Source organism: Hemiscyllium ocellatum, chromosome 30 (genome assembly GCF_020745735.1).
Source record: "Hemiscyllium ocellatum isolate sHemOce1 chromosome 30, sHemOce1.pat.X.cur, whole genome shotgun sequence".
NCBI classification, from domain to species: Eukaryota; Metazoa; Chordata; class Chondrichthyes; order Orectolobiformes; family Hemiscylliidae; genus Hemiscyllium; species Hemiscyllium ocellatum.
In genome coordinates this window covers 48,538,570-48,556,107 of record NC_083430.1, presented here as the reverse complement: position 1 = coordinate 48,556,107, position 17,538 = coordinate 48,538,570, and the positions used below count along the sequence as shown (strand labels likewise).

Below are 17,538 nucleotides of genomic sequence, written 5' to 3'. Positions count from 1 at the left end.
CCTCTTCCTCTTGACAAGAGCTTCAACTTCTTTAGTACCCATGGCACTCTGTCTTGACAGCTACCTCCCTGCCTGATAGGTACATACTTATCAAGGATCTGCAGTAACTGTTCCTTGAATAAGATCCACGTTTCAAGAGTGTCCATCCCCTGCAGTTTCCTTCATCATCCTATGCATCCTAAATCTTGCAAAATTGCATCATAATTGCCTTTCCTCCAGTTATACCTCTTTCCCTGCAGTATGTACCTATCCCTGCCCATTGTTATTGTAAACACAACTGAATTTTGGTCACTATCGTCAAAGTGTGGGCGGCATGGTGGTTAGCACTGCTGTCTCACAGCGCCAGAGACCCGGGATCAATTCCCACCTCAGGCGACTCTGTGTGGAGTTTGCACATTCTCCCCATGTCTGCATGGGTTTCCTCCCACAATCCAAAAATGTGTAGGTTAGGTGAATTGGCCATGCTCAATTTCCCGTAGTGTTAAGTGAAGGGGTAAATGTAGGGGAATGGGTCTGGGTGGGTTGTGGGTCGGTTTGGACTTGTTGGGCCGAAGGGCCTGTTTCCACACTGTAAGTAATCTACCTCCAAGTCTAACACCTGGCCGGGTTCGTTCCCCAGTACCAAATCCAATATGGCATCGCTCCTTGTTGGCCTGTCTACATACTGTGTCAGAAAACGCTCCTGCGCACATTGAACAAAAACGGATCCATCTAAACTACTTGATCTATTGTATTCTCCGTCAACAGTGGGGAAGTTAAAGTCCCCCATAACAACTACTGTTACTCTTATTCCTATCGAGAATCACCTTTGCTATTCTTTCCCCTATATCCCTGGAACAATTCGGAGGCCTATAGAAAACTCCCAACAGGGTGACCTCTCCTTTCTTGTTTCTAACCTCAGCCCAAACTACCTCAGTAGATGGAAAACTGGAGGGGAATAAATTTAAGGTGAGAGGGAAAAGATATAAAAGAGACCTAAGGGCCAACTTTTTCACCAGAGGGTGGTGTGTGCATGGAATGAGATGCCAGAGGAAGTGGAGGTGGCTGATACAATCACATTTAAAAGGCAGCTGGATGGGTATATGAATAAGAAGGACTTAAAAAGGATATGGGAGGAGAAAGTGAGGTCTGCAGATACTGGAGTATCAGAGCTGAAAATGTGTTGCTGGAAAAGCGCAGCAGGTCAGGCAGCATCCAAGGAACAGGAAATTCGACGTTTCGGGCATAAGCCCTTCAGCAGGATTCCTGATGAAGGGCTTATGCCCAAAATGTCAAATTTCCTGTTCCTTGGATGCTGCCTGACCTGCTGTGCTTTTCCAGCAACACATTTTCAGCTCTTAAAAAGGATATGGGCCTAACGCTGACAAATGGGATGAGATTAATTTAGGATATTTAGTTGGTGCAGATATGTTGGACTGGATGGTCTGTTTCCAAGCTGTATATTTTGATTCTAGATAAGCCATCGTTCTGAAAAAGCGACACTGGACTCTATATTAAATGGTTTCTCTCTTCACAGATCCTGCCAGAATTGCTGAGTATCTGCCGTACTGTTTCATTTTACTGTTATCACTGGTTTGATTTACTTAATTTCAGGAAAATAGAACTTCAGAAGTGATATGGTGAACTCTTCATACAATTTGGAGAATGTTACACGTTATTCCCTTTGAAATTTGGCATTCTTGTATCGGTCTTGAGTGTAAGATGAGAAGCATAAAGGTGTGGTTTGACCTCAGCTGGAGTACTGTATGGAGCTGAAGAATCACACTTTAGGCAGCATATTAAGGTCTGATGGAGAAGTGACCTACCAGAATAACAACAGGTTTGAGGGATTTCAAATGAAAGTTTATTTTACTTTTCACAGCTCTGAAGTAGATGGGACTTGAACCCAGACCTCTCTGGTCCAGTTTCCATTATAAACAAATTGACTCCCAGTTACCTTCACTGTCTATCCTCACACCCTTCTTTCTGTAAAGACTCTACTCCATTCTCCCAAATCCTCTACCTCCAACACACTTGTTGTGATGATACCATCTTCGTCAAGGAGGCTTTTTAAATGTTCACCTTCTTCCTCAACTGAGGACACCCCCAGCACCGTTGTTGAGAGTCCTCAGCTGGATCTGACCCAACTCCTGTGCTTCAGCCCTCACCCTCTCTCTTCCCTCCCACAACAGTAATAGTGTCCCCCTTGCCCTTACCTACCATCCCACTAGTACCCACATCCAGAGGATCTTTAGCTGCCCTTTCTGCCACCTCCAGTAAGATGCCACCACTAGATACATTTTCCCCTTTCCTCCCTTGTCAGCCTTATGTAAGGACCATTCCCTCTGGAACATCCTGATCCACACTCCTCCTTCACTCTCAACACACCCCAAGGTAATGGCCCCTACAACGCAGAAGGTATAGCACCTGTTGGTTAACTTCCTCCCCCCTCAGTATCCAAACGCCCAAACACACTTTCCTGATGAAGCAGCACTTTACCGACACTACACTCAATCTAGTCTACTACACTGGGAGCTCCCAAATAACCTCTTACCCCAAGCCTAATTTTCTACCTTTTTTAACAAAAACATTTTCCTAGCTACCATCAGTTCTGAAGGGTCATTGGCCAAAAACGTTAACTGATTTCTTTCCAGATGCCGTCTGACTTGCTGAACTTTCCAATGATTTGATTATTTTTTTCCACTCTGGCCTGGGGGCAGGGACACTACCATTGTGCACAAAAGGGTCTACTTCACTTTTTCTTTTCTCCCCAAATCACTAGTGGTCAGTTTTTAAAAATAGAAAAATACTGTTTGTTAGGAATAGATTTTTGTATATTTTTCCTTTCACCACCAAGAAAATGTTAATGTGGCTAATTCAACATGAACAAGCAAAGCCTATTAAGGGGAACAATTTCATATAAAATGGGAGGGGGAGGGATAGGGAGAGGAAGGGACTAAATCAAAATGGAGTTGGATGGAAAATTACACACTCCATTCTCTGCTTCACACAAAGCATTGAGAGCAGTGGTGGGTACCATGTGCTCCCTTTCAAATGACACCTGGGCTTGGACGTAACTGTGCAAGAGAGGCAAGTGGTTGGCAGAGATTACCCCCCTCTGCCTGGTCCTGCTTATAGTCAGCCTGGACAGATCCAGGAGCAAACCCACGAGGAGATCCTCAAATCTGCCCACATCCCTCTACACCAGGTGCCCAAAGATCAGGAGCATGGGGCTAAAGCGCAACCAAAACATTATAAAAGGTTTGTCAAGTAACTAAAAAAATGGAGTGCAAACATCCAAGACCGATAAACACATGGCCCAAGGTTGACACACACCACAAAACAAACAGTTGGGCTGCAAGTCCCTGAACTACCTCAATCTATTTTGAGGAAGGAAGGGCTCACAGATCCCTTTGAACATCCTGAACCTCCACTGGGTCATTCCAGGCCAACTTGGATGTGCTGAGAGCTGACCAGGTGACCATTTCAAAATTGTCCCAGAACCAGCTAGATTCTACTGCGACAACCTAGATGCTTTACCAGAAAATCCCAGAGGTCCCTGATGGGGGATGGGGAGGCATGTTTAATTTCTCACCTGTTCCAAAGTTAACTCCTGAAATGAACAGATTTCTGTTCTGGCTTTATAATGAGCTTCTCCATCAGCTGTGTCAGAGGGCATGACTCTCATCACAGACAGGAGGCAGGTCCTTTTGTTTTTATTGATTCAAGGGACACAAATCTCACTGAGTTGGCCCAAATTTATTGACCAACATGAGGGTTGAGGGGTTTCTACTGAAGAATTGAATTTAGAGAAAGATATCAAAACCGTGATCACAGTAAACAGTAACTTGAGAACTGCGTATGGTAGGGATTGTTCCTTTAATGCTACTTATTCTGTAGAGTCAAGGGAGTGTGTTTCATAAGACAAATTTCAGTTGTGCTGGTTAGTTGCATCAAACGTTTTAAAAAGTCACATTCAGTTGCCAGTTAATATTTGATCTGGTTTGATTTTAGTTTTCATCTTAAAATGAATTTCAATGTTAGGAATCATTTCTCTTAACTTCTAATGAAAATAAGTTATCATTGAACACAACATTACAGCGCAAATACAGGCCCCTCAGCCCTCTATGTTGGTCCAACCTGTGGAGTTAATCTGAAGTCCATCTATCCTACACTATTCCATTTTCATCCATATGTTTATCCAATAGCTATTTAAATACCTTAAAGTTGGCAAGTCTATTACAGGTAGTGCTGCAGGCAGTGCATTCCACGCCCCTACTACTCTGAGTAAAGAAACTACCTCTGACATCTGTCCCATGTCTATCACTCCTCAATTTAAAATTATGCTGCCTTCTTCTAGCCATCACCATCTGAGGAAGAAAGCTCTCAGACTCCACCCTATCTAACCCTCTGATTATCTTGTATGTCCCAATTAAGTCATCTCTCAACCTTCTCGCTAACAAAAACAGCCTCAAGTCCCTTAAGCCTTTCCTCATAAGGCCTTCCCCTCCATATCAGTCTCTGTGGGAATTGTAACATTTAATAAATGGAAATGTAGGACAGCATGAGCCCGTGCAAAGAACTGGTGCAAAATTTAGAATATAAAATTGTAGTTGTCGAATCTTGAAGAGAAGTTAACAAAGTGTCTCAGTCTTTTTACAGCAGCAATGTGTTAGGTTGATTCAGTATGAGAAAATCCATCAAACTTTGCCATTGTACAATAATGATTGGCACATAATAGTAAAACTAATTAAATATTTCCCAAGACTTGAAGTTGCTCATAAAACTAAGTTGCACTGAGTCTAGATTTTGAGTTCACAGCTCAAGTCATTACCATCATTTACACACAATTGTTACTTTGGTTAATAAATGGAACTATTGACATTTGGTCACCCTGAAGTCAGTTTGTGATGGGGACGGATTTAAAACTAGGCGAAAGTGAGGACTGCAGATGCTGGAGATTAGAGTCGAGAGTGTGGTGCTGGAAAAGCACAGCAGGTCAGGCAGATTCCAAGAAGCAGGATATTTGATGTTACGGACAAAAGCCCTTCATCAACAATGATCCCTCAGATGCTGCCTGACCTGCTTTGCTTTTCCAGCACCACACTCTCAACAATGATTTTAAACTGGCAGTGCAAAGGCAAACGTTTAATGATGGTGGAGATCTGTTAAGACTGATAGTCATTTACTTACATAATTAACCATAAGTAAATGAGCTCTATGTCAGAGCTGGAATGGAGTGTATTATACAGTGCTGTACAGGGATGGTGCATTTAGTCATGAGACACATTTTTACATCTATATATAAAATGGCAGAAGTGCACTATAAGCCCATAAAACAGAGGAGAGGTAGGTTATTCAGCCCAGAGTCAGTCATGCCATTCAATGGGTTCACAGCTGATCTTATAATCTTCCACTCCACTGTCCTGCCTTTTCCCCATAACCTCGGTTCCCTTACTGATTAGAAATCAGGATCTCGGCTTTGAACATTCTTAATACCCAATCTTGACAGCCCTCTGCAGTAAAGAATTTCACAGATTCAATACCACAAGGAAAAAAAATTCTCGATCTCTATTTAAAATTTACAATGCCCTATTTTGAGATTATATCCTCTGATCCTAGACTCTCCCATTAGGGAAAATAATCTCTCCACAGCTATCCTGTCAAGTTCTCTAATCGTTGTGTTTCAATAAGTTTGTCCCTCATTCTTCTAAACTCCAATGAGTACACAATATTCCAACAGTGGCCTAACCAATGTCCTGTACAGCCACAACATGACCTCCCCAACTCCTATAGCTGAAAATGTGTTGCTGGTCAAAGCACAGCAGGCCAGGCAGCATCTCAGGAATAGAGAATTCGACGTTTCGAGCATAAGCCCTTCATCATGATGAAGGGCTCCTTCCTGATGAAGGGCTTATGCTCGAAACGTCGAATTCTCTATTCCTGAGATGCTGCCTGGCCTGCTGTGCTTTGACCAGCAACACATTTTCAGCTGTGATCTCCAGCATCTGCAGACCTCATTTTTTACTCCCAACTCCTATACTCAATACTCTGACCAACAAACGAAAGCATACGAAACTCCTCCTTCACTATCCTATCTACCTGCAACCCCACTTTCAAGGAGCTAAGAACCTGCATTCCAAGGTTTCTTTGTTCAGCAACACACCTTAGGACCCTACGGTGGGACTAGTTTGGGTTGGGATATATGGTCGGCCTGGACGGGTTGGACCGAATGGTCTGTTTCTATGACTCTACTAGCCCAACCTACTTAACCTATCGTCATAGGGCAGTCCCTCCCTATACAATATTAGTCTAATGAACCTTCTCCGGTCTTTCTCCACGCCAGTATATCTTTCCACTGATGGAAACCAAAATTGTTCAAAGCATTTCAAGTGTGGTCTATGTAGTGCCTTGTATAGTTTTAATAAACCATCCTTACTTTTGCACTACATTTTAGTGGGCGGCATGGTGGCACAGTGAGGCACTGCTGCCTCACAGCACCTGAGACCCGGGTTCAATTCCTGACTCAGGTGACTGACTGTGTGGAGTTTGCACGTTCTCCCCGTGTCTGCGTGGGTTTCCTCCGGGTGCTCCGGTTTCCTCCCACAGTCCAAAGATGTGCAGGTCAGGTGAATTGGCCATGCTAAATTGCCCGTAGTGTTAGGTGAAGGGGTAAATGTAGGGGCATGGGTGGGTTTCACTTCGGCGGGTCGGTGTGGACTTGTTGGGCCGAAGGGCCTGTTTCCACACTAAGTCTAATCTAAGTCTAATCTAATCTAATTTCCTTTTAAATATAGTAGATAAATCTAATTGTATTATCAGCAAAAGATGGTTCAAAAGGTGTAGATTATAATTAAATACATTCACATTCAAGTTGAGTAATATTTTATTGGCAAAAATGGTCAACATTACCTCTATACAAAGATATGAAAACCAACTACTTAACACTCCACCAAAGGAAAGTCTCAATTTAACACGCTACCATTAATCAACAAAGAAACATCACTGTTTCATACACACACCATCCACTTTGTACAAGTCCTTGTATATTGTTTTCAAGAAGGATCATCAAGTACCAAACATTTTGGTACAATATGTTGGTACCAATACAAAGCTATCTCAGTTCATTTTCACAAAAAACCAAATACAATCATCCATTGCAGGTTCCTCAACAGAAAGGAGGATAAGCCTGAGAATGTTTTGTAACGTTCATAACTTTGTTGTAGAAATGGTCTGTTCAGCCATGCTTTACTTTTTGGTTGTTTTACGTATCAGTGCCATTCTCTGTAAAATAAAAAGCCACATGGTCATACAAGGATTTCAAATGCAATTCTTATTTGAAAAGATGAGTCTAGAACAATAAATATGACCTGGGAATGCAATCTATACGGATAAAATGAGAGAAAGCATAGAGATAAAGAATGAATTTGTCAAGCCAGACCATTGAGGTAATAAGCATTAACATACCTATAGTGAAACGAAAAGCATAATGTTTGTCTCGTGCACTTTAGAAACATCACAAAATATTAAGTGTAAAATTCGTACTTTCTGAAAGAACAGAGGATAGGCAAAAGCAGCAGTCCAATAGAATTACAGTTGTGTAAACCAATCATTTAATGAAATGCATTAATGCCCCTATTCACCCCAAAACATTGAGGGGCTGCTCCACCGAAAGAAATACAAGTTGTAGTCTGGCCATGTTTATCTCTCTCTACGAGGCTGGTGTGGGCACAGAGGAAGGAAGGAAGGAGAAGCACAACAATAGCAGTGCCATGGGGAGATTGTTAATTTCTTCGGTGGAGATGGTCATTGCCTGGCAGTTCCATGGTATGAATGCCACTTGCCAATTATCAGCCTAAGCCTGGATGTTGCCCAGCTCCTGCTGCAAATCGACCAAAGACAGCATCAATAACAGAGCGGTGACGAATGGTGGATGGTGACGAATTGTTGATGACTGTCCAATTTTAAGATCAGAAATAAGGATGGAGGGGAGATTGATGAAACAGATGAAAATGTTTGGGCTTCGGACATTATTCTGAGGCACTCCTCAGAGACTCGGATAATTGACTTCCAGCAACCTCTTCCTTTCTGCTAGGTATGACTCCAACCTAGTGAGAATCCAGCTCTAGATAGAGCACAAGTCTTTAATATTAACTCCTGTTAGTCATTTGATTGACATCACGATTGATGACTTGGTGTGGAAGAATTATAGAACCTAGATTGATTGTGGGATTCAAAACGCCATCTTCCCGTATTCTCTCCATTCCCCTCGATGCCTTTCACTATCTTAAAAAAAGAAAATCAAATCTTTCTTGACTGTACTCAGTGCCCTGGGCTCCACAGCACTGTGGTAGACAAGTTCACAGTTTGATCGCCCGCCAAGTAGAGAAATGTTTCCTCAAAAAATACGATTTCTCAAAACTAGAAAGCAATGTGGTCTGCCTACCTGATTAAGAAATGGTCCAAGTGTCACTATGTTATCGGCTAATAATGATTACTGCAGAAAAGTAAAGTTTTCACACTGTATTAAAGTACATTTTGAAGAAGCCAAACTTCTAACCTGTTTGTGAGCTTCTGTTGTGCAGGCCTTTTTATACGGCCTAATTTCATCTGAACCAAATCCTGGTATCCACATGTTCCACTGGCGTTCTGTGCAAAAGAAAAGTAGATATATTTCCTTACCAATTTTTTAGTGTCTCTGAGAATAAGATTCTCTCACAACTCTGGTGGAAGCAGTGCACTGGAAATCAAACCTGACTACACCACAAGCCAGACCAGAGGTGTCAATGTCTTATTTCATCACCAGAATTAGTTTGCTTCTCTTTACAATTGTTAACTAGAAGAGGAGAAACTTCAGACTCAGAATCTCTACAGTGTGGAAGCAGGTCATTTGGCCCATCGGTTCCAAACTGACCCTCTGAAGACCATCCCAAACACCCTTTGGTTTCTTGTTGATGAGATCACGTTGCTGTAGGTCACAGAATTATAGAAAAACTTCAGATCAGGTTTCAAATTCAGATGAGAAACAGAACATTGTGCTTTCAGCTCAAAGCTCTTGACTCCTACAGAGACAGCATTACATCTTCGTAATCTTTTTTGGAGACAATGTTAATATAGTTAAGTGAGGTCATGCATTTTCATAGAATCCCCTAGTGTGGAAACAGGCCCTTCGGTCCAACAAGTCCACACTGTCCCTTCAAAGAGTAATCCACTCAGACACATTCCCCTACTATCCTATACTTACCCTTCTCTAATGCACCTAACCTACACATGCCTGAACACTATGGGCAATTTAGCATAGCCACTACACCTAAACTAGCACATCTTTGGACTGTGGGAAAAAACTTGCAATACCCGGAGGAAACCCATGCAGACACGGAGAAAATGTGGAAACTCCACACAGACAGTCGCCCGAGGCTGGAATCCAACCCGGGTCGGGGTGCTAGAGAGGCAGCAGTGCTAACCACTGAGCCACCATGCCAAACGTGAAATCAAGGCAGTTGTTTCATGATGGAATGTAATGGAACAGAGGGATGTGGGAATTCAGGCACATGGTTCTCTGAACGTGGAGCCACAAGGAGACAGGGCAGTGAAGGCAGATTTTGGCACAATGGCCTTCATCAGCAAGGGCACTGAGTACAGAAATTGGAAAGTTAACATTGAACAGATATCTTATACAGGGTGTTGGTGAGGCCACACTTGGGAGTATTATGTTCAGTTTTGGTCACCTGCTATAGGAAAGATGTTATTAAAACAGAAAGAATGCAGAAGAAATTTACAAGGATGTTGCCAGGACTCATGGGTCTGGGTTTTAGGGAGAGATTGATCAAATTAAGACTTTTTGTTTAGAGCGTAACAAACTGACAGGAGTGGGGGAGGGGCTGGGGGTTCTTATAAAAGAGTGTATAAAGATCATGAGAGGCATGGATAGGGTGAATGCACCCAGTCTTTTGCCCAGGGTTGGGGAATCAAGGACTACAGGGCATTATTTTAGGGTTAGGGGGTGAAAAAAAGTGAACCTGAGGGGCAACTCTTTTACACAGAGGGTGGCATGCATATGGAATGAGCTGCCAGCAGAAGTGGTTGAGACAGGTACATTAACATTTAAAAAGCATTTGGAAAAATACATGGATAGGAAAGGTTTAGAAGGATATGGGCCAAGTGCAGGGAAATGGACATTTTGGTCAGCATGGACCAATTTGTGCCACAGGGCCTGTCTCTGGGCTGTAGGACTCTATGATTGCCCACAGCTTCAAAGTGTGCACCACCCATTGCTTAGGCGAAAGTGGGGACTGCAGATGATGGAGATCAGAGTCTAGATTAGAGTGATGCTGGAAAAGTACAGCAGGTCAGGCAGCATCCGAGGAGCAGGAAAATGGATGTTTCGGGCAAAAGCCCTTCATCAGGAATTAGACCTCATTCCTGAAGGACTTATGCACGAAACGTCGATTCTCCTGCTCCTCTGATGCTGCCTGACCTGCTGTGCTTTTTCAGCACCACTCTAACCACCTATTGCTTAGCAAGTCTCTGGACTGAGTAAAGACAGAATAGATTCATAGGACCTTTTTGTCTGTTTGCTCCACCAATAAAGAAATAAATCTGTGTTACATTGCTTTCCCAAGTCACTTGCGTCTTTGTCAGCAACAAATATACCATAATCTTCAAAGTTTGTGAGAAGATTTGTAGCTCGGGTGCTCGTTGTTGTGGTTCTGTTCGCCGAGCTGGGAATTTGTGTTGCAGACGTTTCGTCCCCTGTCAAGGTGACATCCTCAGTGCTTGGGAGCCTCCTGTGAAGCGCTTCTGTGATATTTCCTCCGGCATTTATAGTGGTTTGAAGCTGCCGCTTCCAGTTGTCAGTTCCAGCTGTCCGTTGTAATGGTCGGTATATTGTGTCCAGGTCGATGTGCTTATTGATTGAATCTGTGGATGAGTGCCATGCCACTAGGAATTCCCTGGCTGTTCTCTGTTTGGCTTGTCCTATAATAGTAGTGTTGTCCCAGTCGAATTCATGTTGCCTGTCATCTGCGTGTGGGGCTACTAGGGATAGCTGGTTGTGTCGTTTCGTGGCTAGTTGGTGTTCATGGATGCAGATTGTTAGCTGTCTTCCTGTTTGTCCTATGTAGTGTTTTGTGCAGTCCTTGCATGGGATTTTGTACACTACATTGGTTTTGCTCATGCTGGGTATCGGGTCCTTCGTTCTTGTGAGTTGTCTGAGAGTGGCTGTTGGTTTGTGTGCTGTTATGAGTCCTAGTGGTCGCAGTAGTCTGGCTGTCAGTTCAGAATGCTCCTGATGTATGGTAGTGTGGCTAGTCCTTTGGGTTGCGGCATGTCCTCGTTACGTTGTCTTTCCCTTAGGCATCCGTTGATGAAATTGCGCGGTATCCGTTTTTGGGGAATACATTTATAGGTGTTCTTCTTCCTCTTTTTGCAGTTCTGGTGTGCTGCAGTGTGTTGTGGCCCTTTTGAATAGTGTCCTGATGCAACTTATTTTGTGTGTGTTGGGATGGTTGCTTTCATAGTTCAGGAGTTGGTCTGTGTGTGTGGCTTTCCTGTATACCTTTGTGGTGAATTCTCCATTCGATGTTCTCTGTACCATCACGTCTAGGAATGGGAGCTGGTTGTCTTTTTCTTCATCTCAAGTGAATCGGATTCCTGCGAGTGTGGCGTTGATGATCTGGTGTGTTCTCTTTATTTCTGTGTTTTTAATGATTACAAAGGTATCATCTACATATCTGACCCAGAGTTTGGGTTGAATTTGTGGTAAGACTGTTTGTTCTAACTTTTACATTACTGCTTCTGCTATGAGTCCAGAGATGGGTGAACCCATGGGTGTGCCATTGATTTGTTCATATATTTGGTTGTTGAATGTGAAGTGTGTTGAGAGGCACAGGTCCAGTAGTTTGAGTATGTTGATAGGTTCAACGTCCTGTTGTCTGTTCTGTATGTCCAGCAGGTTGGCTATTGTTTCTCTGGGTAAAAACAATGACTGCAGATGGTGGAAACCAGATTCTGGATTAGTGGTGCTGGAAGAGCACAGCAGTTCAGGCAGCATCCAAGGAGCAGCGAAATTGATGTTTCGGGCAAAAGCCCTTCATCAGGTATAAAGGGTTTTGTCGATAGAGGTGAACAGTGCCGTTACATCGAATGAGACCATTGTTTCTTCCTTGTCTATTTCTGATGATGTCCAAGAATCCTGTGTTGACTGTATAGTGTGTCTGGATCCGCTGATCAGGTGTTTCAGTTTCTGCTGTAGTTCTTTAGCCAGTTTGTGAGATGGTGTCCCTGGTAGTGATACTATGGGTCTGAGTGGGATGTCTGGTTTGTGCACTTTAGGTAGTCCATAGAATCTGGGGGTGTTGTTGCTTTCAGGTTTCATTCTCTGTAGGTCAAACCTGGTTATCTGTCCGTTTTTTTGTATGTTCCTCAGCGTGTTGTTTATCTTATTGGTGAGCTGTGGGGTGGGGTCAAACTCCCTCTTTTGGTAGGTGTTGGTATCTGCAAGTAGTTTTTGCGCTTTTTGGATGTAATCTGATTTGTCCAGGATGACCGTCATTCTGCCTTTGTCTGCTGGTAGTATGATTATGTTCTTATCATTTCTTAGTGATTTTAGTGCTTCCCTCTCCTAGGGGTTGAGGTTATGTGTTTGTCTTTTCCTTGTTATCAGAGGTACGGTACTTTGTCTAACTGTTTGTTGTGTCTCTTCTGTCAGTCCATTGTTCCCGAGTGTGCATTCTCGTGTACACACCGGATCATTAACGCCAAACTCACAGGAATCCGATTCACTAGAGAGGAAGAAACATCGATTGCGCTGCACTTTGGATGCTGCCTGAACTGCTGTGCTCTTTCAGCACCACTGATCCAGAATCTGGTTTCCAGCATCTGCAGTCATTGTTTTTACCAGGAAGAAAAAGACAACCAACTCCCATTCCTAGACGTGATGGTACAGAGAACATCGAATGGAGAATTCACCACAAAGGTATACAGGAAAGCCACACACACAGACCAAGTCCTGAACTATGAAAGCAACCACCCCAACACACACAAAAGAAGTTGCATCAAGACACTATTCTAAAGGGCCACAACACACTGCAGCACACCAGAACTGCAAAAAGAGGAAGAAGAACACCTGTACAATGTATTCGCCAAAAACGGATACCCGCGCAATTTCATCAACAGATGCCTAAGGGAAAGACAACGGAACGAGGATATACCGCAACCCAAAGGACTAGCCACACACCGTACATCAAGAGCATTTCCAAACTGACAGCCAGACTACTGCGACCACTAGGTCTCATAACAGCACACAAATTAACAGCCACTCTCAGACAACAACTCACCAGAACGAAGGACCCGATACCCAGCATGAGCAAAACCAATGTAGTGTACAAAATCCCATGCAAGGACTGCACAAAACACTACATAGGACAAACAGGAAGACAGCTAACAATCCGCATCCATGAACATCAACTAGCCACAAAACGACACAACCAGCTATCCTTAGTAGCCACACACGCAGTTGACAAGCAACATGAATTCGACTGGGACAACACTACTATTATAGGACAAGCCAATCAGAGAACAGCCAGGGAATTCCTAGAGGCATGGCATTCATCCACAGATTCAATCAATAAGCACAAAGACCTGGACCCAATATACCGACCACTGCAGCGGACAGCTGGAACTGACAACCGGAAGCAGCAGAGACAAACCACTATAAATGCCGGAAGAAACATCACAGAAGCGCTTCACAGGAGGCTCCCAAGCACTGAGGATGTCACCTAGGCAGGGGACGAAACGTCTGCAACACAAATTCCCAGCTCGGCGAACAGAACCACAACATACCATAATCCCCTTTGCAGCTGCAAAAAAATCAATGATAAATGCTTTGTAGTCTTGTCATGACCAAATGACTATTTTCCATTGCTCATAATCCATAAATATGCATTCTCAACAAAAAAACTTTACAATAAGTAAAACATGAACAAAAACATAAATCACGATAAATTCTGATTAAAAACTCAAATAATTAAACTTGAAAATAGCAAGCACTTCATCAGCCAATAACTCAGAACAATATCAGAAATAAAGTCAGAATTATAACATTTAACCATTTTTAAAAAATATCTCGATTTTTGAATACTAATTGTCCTCCATGTAAAGTGAATCATGTTGAGATGATTCTGCCAGTGCTTCTGCTTGCTAATAAGTCATCATTATTGTTAATAATGATGCTTAGGCAGCAGTAATTATACATTGTTTTCAAACAAGACAGCTACACTACATCTTAAACTACAAAATTTTAAAGGCCAATCATTGCAGTAAATCCACATAATGCCAGGTACCAAACCATTACCTGGTTTTCGGGAGGATTATGCCAAACATCTTAATGAGGTGCTGATCAATCATTTCCCTTTGTTTCTATTCTAAACCAGATAACTAATCTTAAATGGGAGCGGATGGCTCGGTGGTATTAACTAGGAGACAGTGAGGTCTGCAGATCAGAGTTGAGAGTATGTTGCTGGAAAAGCACAGCAAATCAGGCAGCATCCGAGGAGCAGGAAAATCGATGTTTCAGGCCAGAGCCCTTCATCAGAAATGGTTCCTGATGAAGGGCTCTGGCCCGAAACGTTGATTTTCCTGCTCCTCGGATGCTGCCTGACCTACTGTGCTTTTCCAGCAACACATTCTCAACACTGATGATATTATCACTGGACTATTAATCTATAGACCCAGGTTAAGTTCAGGGGACCTGGGTTTGAATCCTCCGATGGCAGATGGCGGAATCTGAATTCAATAAAAATCTGGAATTACAAGTCTAATGATGACCACTGCTGGTTGTTGGAAAAGCCCATCTGGTTCACCAATTCCTTTAGGAAAAGAAACTGCCAAAGTACCATCAGAGATAAAACTCTTCACTAATTTGAGGAAGCCTTAACTCATGGTTTTTCCATAAACTGGTAAACATTATCAGATATTATTACAACTTGATAAATTCACAGATGCAATGCCTTACTGCTGCAAAACACAACAGCTTCTAATCAGACTCTCGCTGAATGGTTACTAGCTTTAAATAAGCACTTATACATAATTACTGGTGTCCTGGCCAATATTTATTCCACAATCACTACAAAATAAAAACAGATTATTTGGGTCTTAATGGTGTTTTTGGGATTACGTGGTGTGTAAATTGGCTACTGTTTCCTACATTATAACAGTGACTACATTTAAATGTATTTAATCGGCTCTAAAATGTTTTGGCATGTTGACAGGTCATGAAAGGCACTATAAAAATGGAAGAGTTTTGTATTTACTTGCAATTCATAATTATCTCTGTTTGAAGTTTATTTTCAGGGTGGTGTTTTATAAAATATCAAGATTAGAAATGTTTATTCAAAACATACCAAGATGCAACTGAACATCCTTTACTTCCAGTGTGTTTGACTTGCGGTGACGCGCTAGTTGACATGCAGCACTCACTACACTTTCAATAAAATCATCAGCAATCTGCAAAAGCATCTGCAGGTGGGAGAACAAAATCACTTTTGATTAGAGCATTCTATATAACAGAAGCTGGAATGTACGGTCCTTAGCTAAAGATGCCATGCAATTACAGATATTTCATAAATATTATGATATCACAGTCTGAAATATTGCTCGTGTCCAAATCAAACACGGTACACAATGAAACCTTTATCACGTATGAATCACATATGATTGCGACTTTAGATATACATTCAAATCAAAGTGCTGGAGAAACTCAGGACGTCTGGCAGAATCTGTGGACAGAGAAACAAAGTTTCAAGTGCAATATGACCTCTTCGGAACTGCCAAATATTTGAAGGATATACAAACATGCAGCGTCTATAGGATGTGGACATTACAAGGAGAGGGAAGGGCAAAGTTTTGAAGAGATTGCAATAAAGATTTAAAATTCAAACTAATATTTTAAAATGTGGGTGTTGGTAAATCAGCAAACACACAGACAATGTATTAGACAGACCTGGTGCAGATTAGAATCCAGGAAAAAGTTTCAAGATTTTGCAGGGTGTAAATTCCAAGGCTGCTAGGAGAGCATTAAAACAGTTGGATTAGTGACAAAATATAGTGGATGCTGGAAATCTGAAACAGAGAAAATTCTGGATAAACTCAGGTCTGGCAGCATTGATGGACAGAGAAAAACAATTAATGTTTATAGTCCAACGTCCAATAGCACTCAAAACGCTTTTCTTCCTCTGCCTCTCCACAGATGTTGCCAAATCTGCAATTTCTCCATGCAGTTTTTCTTTTTATTGGAATGATTGGGTATGAAGGTATCAAAAATATGGACAACACTTTCAGGATCAGGGAAATTGAAGGAAAGGCAGAGAGAGGCAACAACGTAGAGGTGTAATTTGATGGCCTCCAATAGCATTAGCAGATTAACTTCACATAAAAGTCATTTCACTTTTATTTTGTCTAAAACAAGAGGGCAATCCACTAATTCTTAGCACAACTAAACTTAGAATCTGTAACATAAGCTTTACAGATCTAGTCTCATCTATTCACAGACTCTTAAAAGTACTGAATTCTGAAGTATTAAAGGACTCGAAACATTAACTGTTTCTCTGTATAGAAGCCAGCAGACCTGCTGAATCTCTCCAACACTCTTGGGGTTTGTTTCAGACTTCCAGCATCTACCGTATTTTCCTTTTACTTAAATTCAGGCCCATTTCAACAAACTCAGAATTCCAAATGACTGACAAACCACAGACATGCAGCTCAGAGCCTGCCTAAACAGCTCTCAATTCACTTCCACTCCATTTTGTGGAACACACTCCAATTATATATTTTATTGCAATTTAGAGTTCAAATTTCACAGTTCTTTGTCAAACATAATGCATAATGGCTTCAGTAGGAATGCATAATGGATTCTAGACCCATGCCCATTCTCACCTTATTCTAATCTATTTTAAATGATTAACTTCAGACAAAACAAGCTGGCTTTACTTTGTCATCATGATGTGGAGGTACTGGTGTTGGACTGGGGGGGGGGCATAGTTAAAAATCATACAACACCAGGTTATAGTCCAACAGGTTATTTGAAAGTACTTTCAAATAAACCTGTTGGACTATAACCTGGTGTCATGTGATTTTTTTTTACTTTGTAGGTACAGCTCTCCCTACAAATTCTACCCCTTTAAACAGTATTATAACTATATTCCAGGCAGGACTACGGTATATTGAATTTTGTTTGCTGTTAAACTTAAAGGAAAAAGTACTTCTCCATGCTCATTCCATAGATTTTAAAAAAAGGTTTGCGTAAATCAATAGGTCTCCTCAAGCACCTTGAGACATTTCATTATGTTAAAGCTGCTGCATATATGCAAGTTGTTATTATTGGATAGATTTCTGATTGGACAAGTTTTATGTGGGGCAGGAGAATTGGGACTTTTAAGAAACAACTCGCTCTCTAGAAGCTGGAAATACTCCAGGGACCTTAAGCCTTCTCCACCATTCAGTACGATAATGACCTTCCACCTCAATTGCAGCCCTTCCCGCTTCACTATCCTTATACAGAGA

General features: G+C 42.0%; 1 protein-coding gene across 4 annotated transcripts in view; it reads right to left on the bottom strand.

Moving 5' to 3' along the window:
• Positions 1 to 6,847: 6,847 nt before the first annotated feature.
• The window catches only part of taf12 (TAF12 RNA polymerase II, TATA box binding protein (TBP)-associated factor), a 50,803-nt gene continuing 40,112 nt past the window's right edge, over positions 6,848 to 17,538 (bottom strand). For all 4 annotated transcript variants that reach the window (XM_060847328.1, XM_060847330.1, XM_060847329.1 and 1 more), the window contains 3 exons: positions 15,381 to 15,495; positions 8,540 to 8,628; positions 6,848 to 7,263 (listed from right to left, as the gene is read on the bottom strand). In XM_060847328.1, coding sequence (XP_060703311.1) covers positions 7,228 to 7,263; positions 8,540 to 8,628; positions 15,381 to 15,495 — 240 coding nt within the window. In that variant the 3' untranslated portion in view covers positions 6,848 to 7,227. The remainder of the gene's footprint in view (positions 7,264 to 8,539; positions 8,629 to 15,380; positions 15,496 to 17,538) is intronic.